Source organism: Boleophthalmus pectinirostris, unplaced genomic scaffold, assembly GCF_026225935.1.
Source record: "Boleophthalmus pectinirostris isolate CB_2022bp ecotype Guang Dong unplaced genomic scaffold, ASM2622593v1 HiC_scaffold_22, whole genome shotgun sequence".
In the NCBI taxonomy this organism is placed as follows: domain Eukaryota; kingdom Metazoa; phylum Chordata; class Actinopteri; order Gobiiformes; family Gobiidae; genus Boleophthalmus; species Boleophthalmus pectinirostris.
The window spans coordinates 30,119,149-30,136,628 of record NW_026571190.1 but is presented as its reverse complement, the minus strand read 5'-3'; the positions used below and the strand labels follow the sequence as shown (position 1 = coordinate 30,136,628).

At 38.4% G+C, this 17,480-nt stretch overlaps 1 protein-coding gene across 1 annotated transcript in view; it reads right to left on the bottom strand.

Moving 5' to 3' along the window:
• dlc1 (DLC1 Rho GTPase activating protein) overlaps positions 1-17,474 on the bottom strand; it is a 128,029-nt gene extending 110,555 nt beyond the window's left edge. The window contains 3 exon segments of the mRNA XM_055158096.1: positions 13,115-13,219; positions 13,846-13,974; positions 15,950-17,474. Coding sequence (XP_055014071.1) covers positions 13,115-13,219; positions 13,846-13,974; positions 15,950-17,368 — 1,653 coding nt within the window. The 5' untranslated portion in view covers positions 17,369-17,474.
• Between the last annotated feature and the right edge of the window lie 6 nt (positions 17,475-17,480).

The following is a 17,480-nucleotide window of genomic DNA, read 5'->3' as shown; positions in this document are numbered from 1 at the left end:
ATTTTAACATGATATTGTTTTTTCCAGTGTAGGAAATTTGTGGTTATTTTCTAGCCATATAATAACTTTGACTCATTACAGATGCAAATTAAGTATTACTGTGTTTCATTTTATCATTGATTTACTGCGGCTTGTGTTTTTTAATTTTTTTTTATTAATTAATTTATTTTTGTACATTTAGAATAGTTTTTTGTGGTTTAAATCTTTAGGGTTATTGTGTCAGTGTCATAAATTAGCTTAAATATTATCATTTATCATATATTTTATCATTTATTTTCTTCAGCAATTTATAGCTCTTCAAAATTTGCTCTAGACTGTTGTGACAGTGAAGGGCCCTCCCACGAATCACAACTTTTCACAGTCACCCACAATCAACAAAAGAAGGTCAACGGAAAGATACTATTTGGCAACAAAATGAATATGAATTAAGCATAACTTTCAAGTATGTTTAAGCCTGTCATGATGATCAGTATTGTTGCACGCCCTACCCCTACCCCCCTTTGGCTGAAGAAATGAAGGTTTTGGTGCCAGCCTTATTAAGACAGGTTTGTTATTCATTTGATATTATTAAGAGTGTTTTATTTTTCAATTTGTAGCTTTTAGAGCATTAAAGAATCATAGAATGTAGTAAAATAATTGTTATAGCACTTGTGGCATCTTTATGATTTATCTGATTTTGCTTTTGTAACCTTGTATATGCAACAATGGACTGTGATAATACTGTGCGCAGGAAGTTTACAACATGCAAATTAGGTACAAAGTAAACCGCAAGGTATGCGGTTTTCGAAGCTGATCACTCTGCACGTACTTGGGAGGAGCCCTGTGGGATTTATAAGTATGAATATTAGGTGAAATTCTTGGCAAATTTGGATCCTGCATCGGTTTTGGCATTGACCTCAGTAGCATATCCACTACTAGTAAGCAGGATCCCACAGTTGAACTAGGCAGCGCTCTGCAGCAGACCTAGTCACAGGGTAAATGCTCCTAAGGTACTTGCATAGTGATTTGTCCTAATTATTTTGTATCTGAGCTTTTGAGTAAAATTGTAGTATTCCCCAGTCACAGAATGACACAGTCAAACCTGAATAAAAAGCTGAAAAATAAGACAAAGACAAATCACTTGTTTGGATCCTTTGTTGAGTTTTCCCTTAATTTCATCTCTACAACGAGCAAGTCCAGCGAGACTAGGTGAGTGGCATAACATGATGCAATGTGGGAGGATATTTAATGCAATGCTTGATGCAATGTTAAGAATAGGTAAAAGTCTAATGTAATGTTAAGATTAGGTGATAATTTTAGTGTAATGTCAAGGCTATCTGGGAGGTAATGAGATACAGGCCATATCGTTTCAGCCTGGAATTTCAACAACTATATTGACTTATTGTTCAATATATCAACATTTTCTTTGCACTAGTAAGAAATTATAGTATTATGGTGTTTCATTTTACTATTTATTTATTGCAGCTTGTATTTTTTTAACAACATTGTACATTTAGAATAGTTGTTTGTGGTTTAAATCTGGTTTAGGGTTATTGAGCATATTATCATTTATCATCTAAACTTTTCCATGATTTTTTCATGACCTAAAGTGAATTTTCCATGATTTTATGGCACCCTACATGTTAGAATTAAGCATACTTTTAGGGCTAAATATGAAATGTAAACCCTTTCTTCACTATTATAGTTTATTTTTTTTACATTCTAAATACTGTCAACGCATTTATTGTTGTCTTTTTTAAACAAAAGGCGCATAAGTTCGGAAATAATCACAGTAGGAGAGATGTAACAATAACAGAAATATTGTGATATTGTATCATCAAATTTCTCACAATAATATCGTGGACAATCACAATATATCCAAATACAAGTCTCTTTGCTTAAATTAAGAGTTATGGTGCAGCAACAGCTAAAAAAAAACAAAAAACTGCATAGACCATGATCCTTTTCTCTAGACTACAAGAAGAAATAACAGTTCTAAGCACTTTTAAGTCCAGTTTAGTTCTTTGGATTAAGTCTTGTCAAGGCTATTATTATTGCCATTGCTGTATCATTGGATATGATTGGTTCCTCCCCACCATATTGTGAGCTTTCCCATGATATCGCAATAAATATCGTACCATGAGGTTCATACCGTGACAATATCGTATCATGGGACTTGGATATCGTTACACCCCTATAATATAGCTAATGATAACTTAACAGAATGCTATAGTTGCGTGAAAGAGATACTAAAATTCCATGACTTTTCCAAAACTTTCATTGAATTTACACAATTTCATGACTTTTCCAGGATTTCCATGACTGTGGGAACCCTGTATAAAGGTCTTCAAAATTTGAACTAGTCTGTTGTGACAATGAAGGGCCCTCCCATGAACCACAACACAATCACCCACAGTCAACAAACGTAACCAAGATAATAACTGGCAATAACATGAATACGAATTAAGCTTCATAACTTTCAGGTAGGTATTCGCTATGTATCAAACTGACAAGAACGTGACCGCCACCGCAAAAATATCTTGCAGGTAACGCACCAATCAAACGACGCAAGTTCTGAGCGTGCCCAAATTACACCTGGTTTTACGCATTCCTGTGTACGTGTTTGAGCAGTGTGAATCAATGAGAGCGTTTATTCGTCACCTGATTTATGGAACTTTATTGTTGGGTTGTAGGGGATGTTTCCAGGTGCCCATATTTTTCCATTCCCCCTTGATGATTTACTGACAACAAGTGCCAGCTTCCTCCAGTTTTGTTACTTTAAGAGTCTGTCCTAGTACGTACAGAACTTCAGTGACGCAGCGGGTAGCTTAGCGTGAGTTAACAACAAACAAAAAACACTGACGCAAACTGGTCCGGAAGAGATTTGCGAATAAAGTAATGTGGAAATATGAAGACTGACGAAGCATATAAATACAGTCCATTTATTAAAGGTGCACTGGGCAGCTTTTCTATGGGGGGGTTTGGGTTATTGCACTGCTTGGAATGTCCCATGGCGTGACTTTAAACATATTCAGCTTGCATTTATTCATTACAGGTATTTCTATTTCTCAAAAATACAATAACTCCCTCTGTGAATATGGGCGACTCTCATCAGATCTGAATTGTAATGTAGGGTCATGCTGTAACCTGCTTGTCTCTCTCGTGATAGATAGTTTTAATCTATACTGCGGAACATTCTAGACAAAGCAATCACATTTCCACGGAGACAGACAAGCAGATGGCGGACCCTCCACTAGAAATGTTACATAGTGTAGCTTTAATTGCCACCACATGACATATTTATCATCGTGTTACCTTTTATGGTTTTGAAAATGCCATTGATACTTTGCAGCTGATCTCATCCACTTTTCCTAGGGGTGTGATGCTAACTGTAGGCACTGCTCTGTCTGAAGCTTTGTTACTCAAGTTAGACTTTAACCAGAGCTTTGTTTTAACACAATCTGACCGGAAAGAGCTGACTTACGTGGAACTACAACACGCGAGCTGATCTGTGCGCCTAAAAAAGTCTCTCTCACATAAAATTACATTCGCCAACAGTTTTTCAGTTTGTCACTCTGACCTTTTTTGTTGAAAATCAAACACCAACAGGACCATGAATGCTTATATTAATCAAAGACTCCTAAAAATATGTTGTTTCAAACTGTTATGTATTTTTTCAGAAAATTTTAAAACTTTTTTGGTAAATGGTCACATTTTTAGACAGCGCTTTACCACCTTCAAGGCACTCAAAGCACTTTACAATGAGGAACCATTCACCCATTCACACACCAGTGTACACAGACACTAGAGGTAAGGTGGGTTAAGTGTCTTGCCCAAGGACACAATGACAGCATTCATCTGTGGGAGCTGGAATCGCACCACCAACCTGTGGGTCAGTGGATCTGATCAGCTCAACCAATGATGTTAATGTCAAGAGTGGGATTCAAACTGCCAACCTTCGGATCAGTGGACAAACGCTTTACCAACTGAGCTACTGCCGCCCCGTGTTACTATAGTAACTGCTAAACATTCTGCCATAGATATACATACAAATACACCTCCACATGATCTCGCTGCAAAGTATTAATATTCACTGAAAACAACATATTCACCTGTTTTATAAGTTTCCCTGAAAATTTTGACTTACTCTGAGTCCCTGCTCCTTTTTCTCTCCGCGCTAAGTCACCCCCCCTTCAGAGTGACATCACAGCACTATCAGGGCGCATCCCAATACTGAAACTACTACACAGGTCAGGTTCGTCAAGTTGTAGTGTGTTGTTTTGTATTATGCTTTAGTATATTTCTAGAGAATGTAAAGGAGGGTTTGAATAGGGCCTGTGAAAGATCGCTAAATTACCGAAACATGCATGTATGATTGTATGATATAAAACCTCTTCAGGCATAATTTGGATGAGAAACATAACATGGTAGAAAAGCTAAAAAAGTTAAAGGCTAAAAAAATGCCACGTCTTTCAGCCAGATAAAGCTTTTGAATAGCAGGTCAACCTTGAGTACAGTGAGGTTCAGTGGCTCTTTCGTTCTCTGCTGTGCTAAAAGTCAAATATGTGGGTGGAATGTATAAGCAAACATCATAATGCCCGGATCATAAAACTGTTGACTGCTGTTCAGTGGCTGGAAACACCGAGTGGAAAAATTAAATGGCCCATATTACGTAATTTTCCGATCTATGTTATAATGTTGTTTTCTTGTCAAAAACAAACCTGGAGTTGTTTTTTGGGTCATTCACACATGACAACACACAAACCCTGCACATTTAGACTGTTTTTTTGTTCTCGTCCGAAACAGAAAACACTTTGTTCCACCTTGTGATGTCATGTGGTAATACAGGATGCTTGTAAACTCTACACAACTTCACTAGAATGATGGATGATTTCAGTCCGGAAACTGCCAGTCTCTACTGAAGGAAAGGTAACAAGCAGCTGTTAACTGTAAAACTACCATTACATGACATTGCAAGGTGGAACAGAGCATTCTGAGCTTCGAAGAACAAACAGACTAACAGTAAAGGGTTACTCAAACATCTGAAATGAAAGAAAACACAACTCCAGGTATGTTCTAACATGACTTGAAGCTCACAAGAGTCAATTTTACATAATGTAGGACCTTTAAAGTAGTTGTGTATTTGAACACTGAGAAGCTTTACTAAAGGTGTGGTTGGGACAGAGGATGTTGGGGGACTGTGAGAGCCAAACCGGATCAGGGAGGAAGGACAGAGCAAAGATCTGCAACAGCCTTAGCACGCAACCCACTCTGATAGTATTGTCCCTTCACAGATAAAATGCTATCTCGGATGACATGGAAAAATGTATCCGTTTACAAAAAAAGTTCATTAATAGTTACCTTGTATGTATTGTACTAAACGGGTCTATTTATTCTTGTGTCAATGCCAGTCCATATCACAGTGAATTGTTCTGTCACTCATGTTTGTACTGATATTTTTCCCTGGGAGTGTGACGCTCACTGAAGGCACTACTCCATCTGAAGATCTGTTACTCAAGTTAGACTTTAATCTGAGCTTTTTTGAACACAATCTGACCTGAAAGAGTTACAACGGGTGAGCTGATTTGTGCTGTTAAACACGTCTCACAAGATCACCTTTTTTGTTGAATCCAAACACCTAAACCAGACCATGAACGCTCGTGTAGATCACAGGCTCCTGAAATGTGTTGTTTAAATCCATTTTGTAGTTTTTCTTTCTTCTTATCTTAAAACTTTTTTGACTGTTTTTGCAAATGTATGGAAACAACTGAACATAAAATGAAACAGAAAACGCACACCAAAGTTCTTGTAGAGGTGCAAATGCAAGGAACAGTAAAACATATCGATGTCCAAAAGTTTTGTTTTTTTTTTTTTTTTTAAATAACGTTTTGGTAAAAAAGCCTTCATCAGGTAATTTTTCTTGCTTTTTTGTTTTTCCATACTGTGGTCCAGAGCAAAAGGAAATAACTGACTAAGAATTTTTTTGCCAATTATTTATAGAGCTGAGAAGTTGCGATACACACCTCGATACATAGGCCACGATACGATACATATCTCGATACAGTGCACTTTCAATTCAGTACGATATATTTCAAATCAATTCGATGTGTTTCAATAAGAATAAAGGCTAAATGATGGCTGTGATACAAAAAGTCTTTGTTAAACCACTTCTTGTGGAAAGTTAATATGAAACACATCCATCTTAATGATCAAAACAGTGAAAATGTCAAAAGTGTCGCATAAACAAGTTTCCTTTCTCTGAATAAGCAACAAAACTGTAGCGCTGTAACAAATAATTTACTAAAATATACCAAAAAATACTCTTGGCGATATATTGATACAGCGGCCCACGATATCGATACTGTATCATCACATTAAACTATACAATATATAGCGATATTTCAATATTTTTGCATACCTCTAGTTATTTAAAAATTTAAAACATTGGCCATCTGAGTGTGCTAGGCATTTTTTTCACTTTTAACTACTGAACATGCTGCCATAGAGATACATGTAGAACACCCCCAGCGTAATGTCACTGCAAAGTATCAAAAATAATATCCGACTGAATATATAGCGCTATGTGCATGGTTTTTCCGTTTCCTTTGTTTTCATTTGCAGAAGGCACCAACAGGTACCAGTGATGCTCTGTTTGAAGTGCGGTCGTCAGGGAGACAGACTGCAGATCCAAACACTCTGGGTCAAAGGTGACTCGGTTATGGAATGTTCACAGATATGGCGAGGGGCTGATGGATAGAACGAGGTCTTCCCTTTCAGCGTGTGCACGAAATGTAAGACGTGTCTGTGCTATATTTACTAGACAGACCTGCCCTGCGCCTCGTCCAGGGTTTGTCCCCCGGGTGATTGTGAAGAGCCGTGCCAGTGGGAACGCCGTGAGTCAGAGCTGAATGATGTGTTGTTTCCGACGGTAACGCGGAGAGGAAAGTGCACAGGGGTCAGGAGCCTCCACCCGCCTCTACCCGCCATTGAGGCCTGTCACATCCTTCTCAGCCACACAGGGATAAAAATAGACTGGGCTATTTAACCAAGGACTTTAATAATCATAAATAACTTAGATTAATTAAAGTTAAAGTTATTTCTTTTCCTGAATAGTTTTAGAATGATCTTGAGCTGTTTCACAACAAGTATAAGAGCACATAGACTCGTATACGCTCATGGACCACTATGGGCCTACCTGGACCACTGAGGGATTACACAGATATAAAACCACATGGTAATATAAAAGAAAGTACTACAATTTAATCTTGAAAATCACATTCTAAAGTGTTTTCTATTATCATTATGTTATTAGAAACAGTATTGAGTATCGAGTCTAATTTTAGTATCTTGAAAACATTTGTTCAGCCACAAAAAACAAGCCAAAATTGTACATCTAGATACTGTACTTCTATTCAGTAAATGTTTATTTCTTCTTTTTAGTATCAATATCTGCTCAAATGAGTTACTAGTTTTAGTTTCTCAAGATGTGGGTAGAATTCCTCAGTCATCCAGATAGAATCTAGCCTGATTCATGAGCCGGTTTCCGGCTGACCTCGCAGCATTAGAATTCATTCCCTTGACGGTAGGTGGGTACTTTTTTATTTAACCAATCGCTGATATTTGGTCGTGATATATGTAATGCGCTGCTAACGGGGCTAACTGGTATATTAAGATTTTCTGAAATCCCACAGGAAGAAGGGCAATAACGTCTTTCTCCTTGATAAAATTCACCAAACAATCTCTTTGTTCCGGCATTAAATCCTCGATCTCGGGAATATATGGCTCTTCGCTGATTGTCTGGTGCCTGAACTCGCACTTCCGGAGTTCTTGCAAACCGTCTAGTGTATTCCGATTCCTGACCTAGTTGCTGGAGAGAAATTTAATTGAGCAGAGGCACTAGGTGATGCCAGCCTGGCTAGGCAGAATCCATGGCAAAGGAGAAATTCAATCTGTCAAATGGACAAACGTTTATTTAAATTTAAATTGTTGACAGATGACAGATTGAATTTCTCTTTTACCATAGTTTTAGTATCAATTAGGAGCTGATTTTTACCCTATTTGGTAACAGTAGAACCTCATTTTTTGTAATGCAAAAAGGTATTATTCAACTATCAAGGCCCCAGTCCCATTTTAAATCCGGAAAAACAGCACATGACAAATATAAACCATATGTAGGTATATGACATATATAGATATAAAGTATAGTGTGTGGTTTTATAAACCCAATGAAACCCACCTGCTCACAAAAACAACAATTCAAAACAAACAACCCAGCGAGCCACCTGCTCCACAGAGGACTGAGTATGGACCTGCTTAAAAACACTGAGAGGAAAGAATAGCTTTTCCCCCACAGAGAAGACACCTGCTGAGGCACAACATCCTCTCATGTTGGCCCCAAATCTGATGCAGGAACAACAACCACCTGCTGAAGGCTAACAATATCACAGGGTAACGCTAGCATGTGCCCTGAGTCAGTTCACTTGAACCCGATGCCTTTGTAACAAGTGGTGGAAGGAATGCAAACAAGTGTCTGTCCTCAGCAAATGTTATTATTGTACATTTGTCAGTGCAAGAAAACAGCAGAATGTAATCTATTTCCAGGGTACAAATCTTACTAAGTTACAAACAACAAATACAAATGTCAAGTAGGCGTGTCACGATAATTACTATATCAGTTTTTTGTTATTTTCTTGTACTATGATAACATTTTGAGCTGTAGAAGGTTGAAATAAATAACTTAGTAGAGATAAAAACTGGCTTCTAAAGTGTTTAATTTCTGCCATTTTAATGCTATTTTTTCAATGAATAATCTTGTTTTTGAGTTATTGTGACAGTGACATAAATTAGTTTCAGTGCTATCGTTCATTATCTGTATTTTCTAAAGCAATATATCGCACTTCACATTTGTTATAATAACAGGTCTGATTCCAACAAAGTTCAAATCAGTTCGCTTGGAAGAAAATCAGTTTTTATTTCCTCACATCTGATTCCTAAAAAATTTCCCCAATGGCCAATGGGTTAAAAATGATGAATACAATCTTTTACATTTTTATCATTTGCTGTAGATTGTAGAAAATTTTTTTGTGGCGATGGAAAAAAGTAACAACTGAATTGAGAATCGAACTTTTGGAGAACAAAATGAGTCAATTCAAGTCAGTAGTTAGCAAAATATATATGAGTTCACATAATTTACACATAACTAATACAAAAAAATCATGAAAGTTAAAACATTCAAGTCAATAACTATGTGAATTCATGAGAGAACAAAATGTAATGTGGAGTATTATTTGATTCTGGGTATAGTACAAGTACAACATCTTCTAGGAACTCTTCGAACATTTGTCCTCATCACGGAAACCACTTGTACTGTGCCACTAAAAAGATCAAGTGCCCGTCACGCACTTGAGAGTTCGAAAGGGATTCAACCCTCCTCCACAAGTATTAAGGAGAGGCTCTTTAAAAAGCCACCATCCCTTTGGCCTGAATCAATCACTCCACAAGGAACCCTGATGTGTTTTTGGAAACCATTACTCCGATATTTTTTGAGACGATATGTGAGGTTGATTTAGATTTTCTCCCCCAAATTATGTCATTTAAATTTACTAAAAACTCACCCACAGACCTATAAGAGAGCTGTGGAGTCACATTTTCAGCAATTATCTATTTGCACTTAAGTGTTCAAATAAAGCTCTATGGGTATTTTTTGGCTGTAGGTCACCCAAAACAAAATATCACCCCGTCCTAGAGATTTAAAGGTGCACCGGTGGGAGGTATGTCAAATGCTTCTCTCGGTGGAGATGTTATTAATCTTCCTGAAATATTCCACAGTATGACATTAAACAGCTCTACATTACATTTATTAAACTACACGTGTCTTGTTTAGATTACTGTCATTTCTTGCATTTCTCTCGCTTACAGTTGGTCCAGAATTCTGCTGTACTTTTAACTGGAACAAAAAATATGATCACGCTACCCCGATTTTAGCACCCTTGCACTGGCTTTCAGATCGTTTTAGAGTTGATTTAGAGATTGTATTGTTTGTTTTTAAAGCTTTGAATGGACTGCCTCCACAATACATCTCTGACTCATTCCAAATTTCCGGTCCGAGGGCCACATCCAGCTCGCGGTGTCTACAATGAAACTCAAAACCGGGTGTTGGAGCCAGTTTATATTTATTTAAGAAGTTATTAATTTGATACTTTTTATATAATAGTAGGGGGGGACCACATTATATCGAAAAGAAAATCAGCCACGGAGAATATTAATATTATTTTTTTGTTCTTTAAAATAAATGGATAAATGGATCTGGATCTCCGCGAATGCTTATTTTTTACATGAGTTACAAACCTCCTCAAACAAAAAGGGCACATCACCGGGGGGACATGGCCTTTTCTGTGGTTAGCCCTAAGCTCTGGAACGCTCTGCTCCCCATGTCCAAACAGTCTCCACAGTCGAGTGTTTTAAATCTTGTCTCAAGACCCACTTTTACTCTCTGACTTATTTATTGCTATTTTATGACTTTTATGGTTTTGCTTTTATTTGATTTCTACTGGTTTTATTGTTTTAGGATTGGTATCATCAAATTTTAGCAATTTACCTTTTCGTTGCCTTCATTTTATGATCTCTGTGCAGCACTTTGGAAACTGCTTTGTTTGTAAAATGTGCTATAGAAATAAAGTGGATTTGGATGGGGTTTTACAGCTCATAAATACCTGGAGGCTGACTGTGAGCGGGGTTGCCTCTTCACAGATCTGACCTGTAACTTGGTCTGGTTTGGTCTCCATGAAGATAGAGATTTAATATCATACTGTGAAACATTCCAGACAAAAACAATAACAACATTAACAGTATTTGAACCTTTGAAACCTTTAAGGCCCATACGCTAATAAATATCAGAGGTCTATCTTTAGAAACCATATATAACAAGTGTCTACCAGCCCACAACCAGGCAAAGTAATGCAGTTGTGAAATGCGATGAAAAGTAAGTAATGTCAAGCATGTGCAATAGATAATCCTGGAATGACAGATGTGGTTTCATGTGGATGTTGTGATGTTTCAACACGCAGCCATATTTTTATCTTGTCTAGAAAGCATTCATAATATTTTTTTTTGTGAGGTTCTTCTATAACACAACAAAACTTTATAAATATGTGCAGGATTCAGTTATAAGACACATGGCTTGTAATTTAAGGGGCCCACATTAAACTATTTTCTGATTTATGTTATAATGTTAAAACATACCCAAAGCTGTGTTTTGTTTCATTCACACAAGCCTTGAATATTTAGAGTTCTTCTCTCAAACAAAACACTCTGTTCCACCTTCTGATATCATGTGGTAGGACATGTCTCTACTAAACAAAAAGTAAAAGGAGCTGTTCACTTGAAATCCACCACTCCATGACATGATAACCTGGAACAGAGCATTCTGAGCTTTGCAAATGTAGGCAAATTAATTATAAAAAAATTACTCAAACATGTGTGAATGAAACAAAACGCAACTCCAGATTTTTAAAGAGGTGCCAGTAGGGGTGTAACAATATCCATGTCTCACGATACGATATCATCAAGGTATGAACCTCACGGTACGATATTTATTGCAATATTTTGTGGAGGCTGTGAACAAAACTGTAAATATGCTACTTTTTCCTCTTAAAATGCCTTGACAAAACTTAAACTAAGACTTAAAAGTGCTTAGAACTGTTATTTTTTCTTGTAGTCTGCACTGAAATGGAGCAATGGATCATGGTCTATGTAGTTCCCTCTGTCTTTTTTTTTTTTTTTTTTTAGCTATTGCTGCACCATAACTTTTAATTTAAGCAAAGAGACTTGTAATTCGATATATTGTGATGGTCCAGAATATAATTGTGAGAACTTTGACGATACAATATCAGGATATTTCAGTTATTATTACATCCCTAGGTGCCAGACAACATTTAAATATGGCTTAAAGCTCACAAGAGTAAATTTCACAATATATATGACCTTTAAATTTTACAATTAACTCATTGTTTTTGTGAATTGTTCACAGACAGTGAAAAGGAAGTTTTTCTGACAGATTTTTGATTCTGAACAACAATCATTTTCTTCTAAAGTAATCTGACTTGCGTTATTCTCACAACACGCCACAGTTTCACAGATACCAACTACTGCAGTTCAGAAAACACACAAAGGACTGCAAATACTAAGAAAAATGTTAACCGTCTGTTTTCAAATACCATGATAATAAGTGTTTTTCAATTCAAATCTTGGCAGTCATGTCAAACCAGTGTCAGTTTTTCCTATTTGAACAACAGCTCAGGGTCAGACCGCTGCATACTGGCCCTTTCACTCTGCCCTCATTCTGAAGTCAGTTGTAAAAAAGGCCTGACAAAATCATTAAGTGAGCAAGCAAGCACATCTCTCCAGAAGCATGCCCCCCCAACTCCCCCGACGTTGGCTTTTCACCTCCAGGACCCTCCCGATTGACCCCTTTGTTGAGGCGAAAGGATCTAGAGGTTTGGGAGCAGCTAATTATAGAGTTTAACGTCTGCTTGGCTGAGCTCTAAGCAATGGGGAGACATTCCTACAATTGCAAGATTAACAACAACTATGTGCATATTTTTGATGTTTGTTTCTGTACAAATATGACACTGTTGTTCTGTTCCCATACGGTTTTCAGAAAATTATAAGGAAGATCAAAACAAGCCGTCTGTACACAAGACTATGGTTTTGGCTTTGATAACTAGATTTAAAAACAACAGAGAAATGATAAAAGGCCCAAATTATGTTATTTTGTGATCTGTTATAATGTTGTTTCCTCATGACAAACATACCAGGACTTGTGATTTGTTTCATTCACACATGTTTAACACACAAATCCACCATATTTAGGTTTTTTGGTCAAACAGAAAACACTTACACTTGGCGATACAAGGAAGTGCTCCACTGTGTTTTTAAAGTCTACACCTTCACAACAATCATTTGGATCACTACTCTACACAACTTCAGGTATTAGAACAGGGCTTTAATCTCAAAAGAGTCAATTTTGTGTAATATAGGACCTTTAACAAGGGTGATTTACAGTGTTACAGAGGGGCTGTACCTTGTCATGTGCCATGTACCTGTAATGTTATGTTAAATATGTTCAGTCACTTACTCCGTTTTTGGGCTTTGCTCCAAGACCGGCCTCTGGGATCCAGGGGAAGGGGCTGTCATTCAGCTGGGGAGATCTTCTCACTGTTAATCCAGATCCATCAAACTCCTGCATGGAAGAATAGTAGCATGACCTTATTATTAAAGGTCCTATATTATGCAAAAGTGACTCTTATGAGCTTTAAGCCATGTCCGAATGGTCTTACCTCCTCAAAAACATACCCGGAGTTGTGTTTTGTTTCATTCACACATCTTTCAGTAATCCTTTATTATTAGTCTTTATTATTATCTCCAAAGCTCAAAATGCTCTGTTCCACCTTATGATGTCATGAAACAGTAGTTTGCAAGTTAACAGCTACTTTTACTTTTGGTTCAGTAGAGATGAACAATTCCAGAGCCAAAATTATCCAAATGATTCTAGTGAAGGTGTATGGAGTGGAACACTTCCTGTATTATATGGATTCCATCACAAGGTAGAACAAAGTGTTTTCAGTTTGAGAGAAGAACTCAACCTAAATATACAGGGTTTGTGTGTTAATTAAACACGTGTCAATGAATCAAAACACAAGTATGTTTTTGATGAGGAAACATTATGACACAGATCAGAAAACAGCCCTTATGGGCTAATATGGGCCCTTTAAACTATAATAATGGATTCACTATTTAAGAGAACATCTATAACAAAATAAATAAAATGTATTATTATTAAATATTTTCTAAAGAGCTGTGCTGTACCTGATGCCGGGGAAGGGTCGCCGTGCTCCTTGTGGAGGATGTTGCACTCAGAGCGTTCTCGATTTCTTGGTCGAGCTGATCCAGCTTCATCAGCAGAAGAATCATTGAGTCCAGACGTACTTGTTCATGCTAACACAAAGCACATGTATGTTGTCATTGTTGTCTTTAATTCAAACAAGGTTCAACTAAATTTTGAACTAGACGTTAGTCTTTACTCAGCATTAAAACTCAGTCGCACACTGACCTCTAGTGGCTGTTAGGCTGTAAGGCAGCTTAGAGATAAGCTTACTGCACTGTGTCAAGTTGTTTTCATGAAGTTTAAGTCCCCAAGTAATAGGCTTGTATAAAAACAGTGTGCGTTTTGTTCCCACAGCGTATCTTATGGCATTCTGTTTCATTTTACTCTCAAGAAAGATCCAGAGATGATGTCACAAAGTTGGCCCAGTGGTGCTAAACAAACCTTGTATTATTCCCTTCTAATGGGTACTATTTTTATGAAGTTGTTTTTATGAGAATGAGCTCATTCAGTCACTCTGTGTGTGCTCACGCTTATAGGACACTGTTAACTGTTTAGAAGAGATCTTTGTACTGAACACAGCAAACTGTGGTTTTCGGGGTGTGTATGATTACAGCCCACATATGAGCTTATTTGTCAGTAATGTTAATGTGTTTAATGGTTCTTCCTAGACCAAGTCTGCTGTCACATCCACACTGTGCGCGGAGCATAGGGCCGACTCTCACCAGCATCTTAATAATGTCTTATGACAGGCACTTTAATTTTGTTTCCAGTTAGAGGCCAATTAGTCTGTCCAAAGCAGTCCCTGTTAGGTTAGCTGGGGTAGACACAGACATGAGGGGCCATGTGCATCCATATTGGTGCTTCCAGTCTGAGCTCAGGCTGTTCATCACCACTCTACTCTGTCTCCCAAGGAAACTTTCACAATGAAACTTTGTACGAGGTAAAACAATGACATCTTTACGAGGCCTCACTGAATGAACAAAGGCATCATGCTCAGCATGGAAAAAACAACCACAAAATGAACAAATTAAAAACAAGTGCAGCCAGTTAGAAACCTCTGTTTTAAGGGCACGCATGTTAGGTTGTGTTCTTGCTTTCCCATCTCTTGAGGTTTCAGTTACATTCCTCCCAACATCCTGTTTTTTTTTAACATGGGAGACAGTTCTCACACTGTGTGCACTTTAAGACCACTCCTTTCTCTTTCCTCTCACACATCTGCCCCACAAACCAATGTAAGCCTTATTCTGACAAAACTCTTGTGTGTTCTTAATGTTTTTACAGCCCATAACCAAACATCCATAACCATTCAATTAGTCTTGTTTCCTTCATAATTACATTGAGAAAAAGCAATCAGCAAAAGGTGTTTCCTGCTCTTCTGCTGAGCAGATAAACGACACTGGAGCTCATTAGGCCTCAGGTCAGGATAAGAGCTGGTCGCTAAAACAAATAAACTTAGAGACAAAGTCCAGCAGGATCATGTAAAGCCACAGCTAAAAACCAGATGGCCAATTTTAAAATGCTAATTACTGTAATGTGATTATAACAAACTGCAGGAATATCTTGTATGTTTACCACATCAAGTGTTTTCACATTAAGCTTTACACAAATACATTGTAATAACGGCGGTCCTAACAGTGCAAGGGAAATGGTAATATAATGAGTCATTATAAAAGCTCAAAGCTCTGGTGCTTATCAGACCGTAGTCAGTCCAACCAGATGAATGAAGTACTGTCATTGAGCATGATGTTAATAACTAAATTTGAAAAGGTGGTTGGAGTGTGTCACAGCGGAGGCTGCTTGAGCTCGCCTCTGCATTGGGAGCCTTATGCCCTTATAGGACCTTGTTTTGCAATGAGCCGTTGAGAAAGAGTAAAACATTTCGCAGATCCCCCCACTCACTCACAGATCTCTCGAAGCATGTGAGAGTGAAGTCATTGTTTTCCATGAGGCTCGCCAGAGTGTGGGACCAAAATGACTTGTTGGCCTTGACTACATGGTGCGTGTCATTTTATTGAAACCGCAATTATGAATTAGACTGAAAACAAAATAAAAAAAATAAAAATGCAACTAATGGTGCAGCCTTACCTTTTTTACACGCACTTTAACTCTGGGCTCTCCTTCTAAAACTTGCTCAGTCTTATTTGTGTCACCAGTGGCAGCGTGTACAGGTGTATGCTGCTCCCTGGGACCATCTGTCACCTCTTCAGCGGGTGTGTCACGGCGCGGCGGACTGGACGCTCGGTTGCCATAACAATCAGATGGGGCGACCTCATCTCTGACCTGTGCAAAAGACAGCTGCGTCTCCGGGGTCTGTTTTTCAGCAGTCGGACCATTAGGCAAAACCTCAAGTGCAGTTAAATTGAATCTCTGTTGGGCATGTGGTTCAGCCAAGGTAGCCTCTGGTATCGTGTCTAACTTAGAGATGGACTTCTCTGGATGAGACACAGCTTGGTCCACAAAAGTTTTTTCCGTTGAATTTATAATAGAATTTGACACTTGTTTATCTGCACACTGAGTCGCGCTTGTCTGTGTAAACTCTTCTTCTGAATACAGTTCAAAAGCTGTGACATTAACATCACTGTCGCCATTGGTCAGAATTTCACAATATATAGGCTCAGTTCTTTCATTTGTACATTCTTCACTTTTGTCTTCATTTGGCCCATGCATTTCGCCTGCCTCCTGCTGCAATAACATCTGGTTGGCTAGTTCACTGTTAACAATTTCAGCCAATGTCTCACTGGTCTCTTGACACTCCCCCTCTCCAGCTTGAATGCTTTTTAAAGTATTGTCTTTATTTTCGATCAGGTGTCCTCCAGGGTTACTCAGTCCATCTCGATCGTCAGCACAATCCTTCCTCGAGGTCTGACTTAGTCCTTTGTCAACTTGTTGTTCCCTCATCACAACAGCATCTTCTGTTTGGTTAGAAATGGGTGAAATACAATGATTCTCCATAAGAACAGAACTGTCCAATGATTTTGCATGCACCGCTGCGACATCCAAACTAGAATTAGGATGCCCATCTCCTACATGTTTGTGGTCAGTTGTCGTAGCTGTGGGGTCAGAGGTTTGAGGTGCAATGCTGTGCCCTGCAGTATGCGTCTCTTTTGTTTCCTGGTGATTTGGAGAACTGCCAGGACTGTCACCCGCGCACAGTGGAGACTCATTGTTAGAATGGATAGTGATGCATTGTGGGTTCTCACATGCGTTTGGACTTTCACAGATATTTTCATTATTCCCAAAGTTATAATCCTGTCTGCTTTCCGCATCACCTAAAGCTATTGTCTCGGTATCAGTTACACAGCCAATATTTGCGCTAGACATCCCACTGTTCTGGTCAGTCTCCAGTTCAGTACATGTGGTCTCTGAAATGTCCGCATGCACTGACTCAATAACTTTAGATTCCCCCGGCAACTCGCAATAAACCTCAATATCGTCAATGGGAGCTGCTACTTCCACAGTTTGACCCATGACCTCTGATGACTCGTGATGGCATCCTTCCGGCATGGAAGCACACCTAGTCCGACGCCCTTGTTTGGGGCCAGTGGTCACCCAGGATCCCTTCCTGCCCGGTTCATGGCAGCAGACCAAGTGGAGGTCGTCATAGCTGTACTGTTCC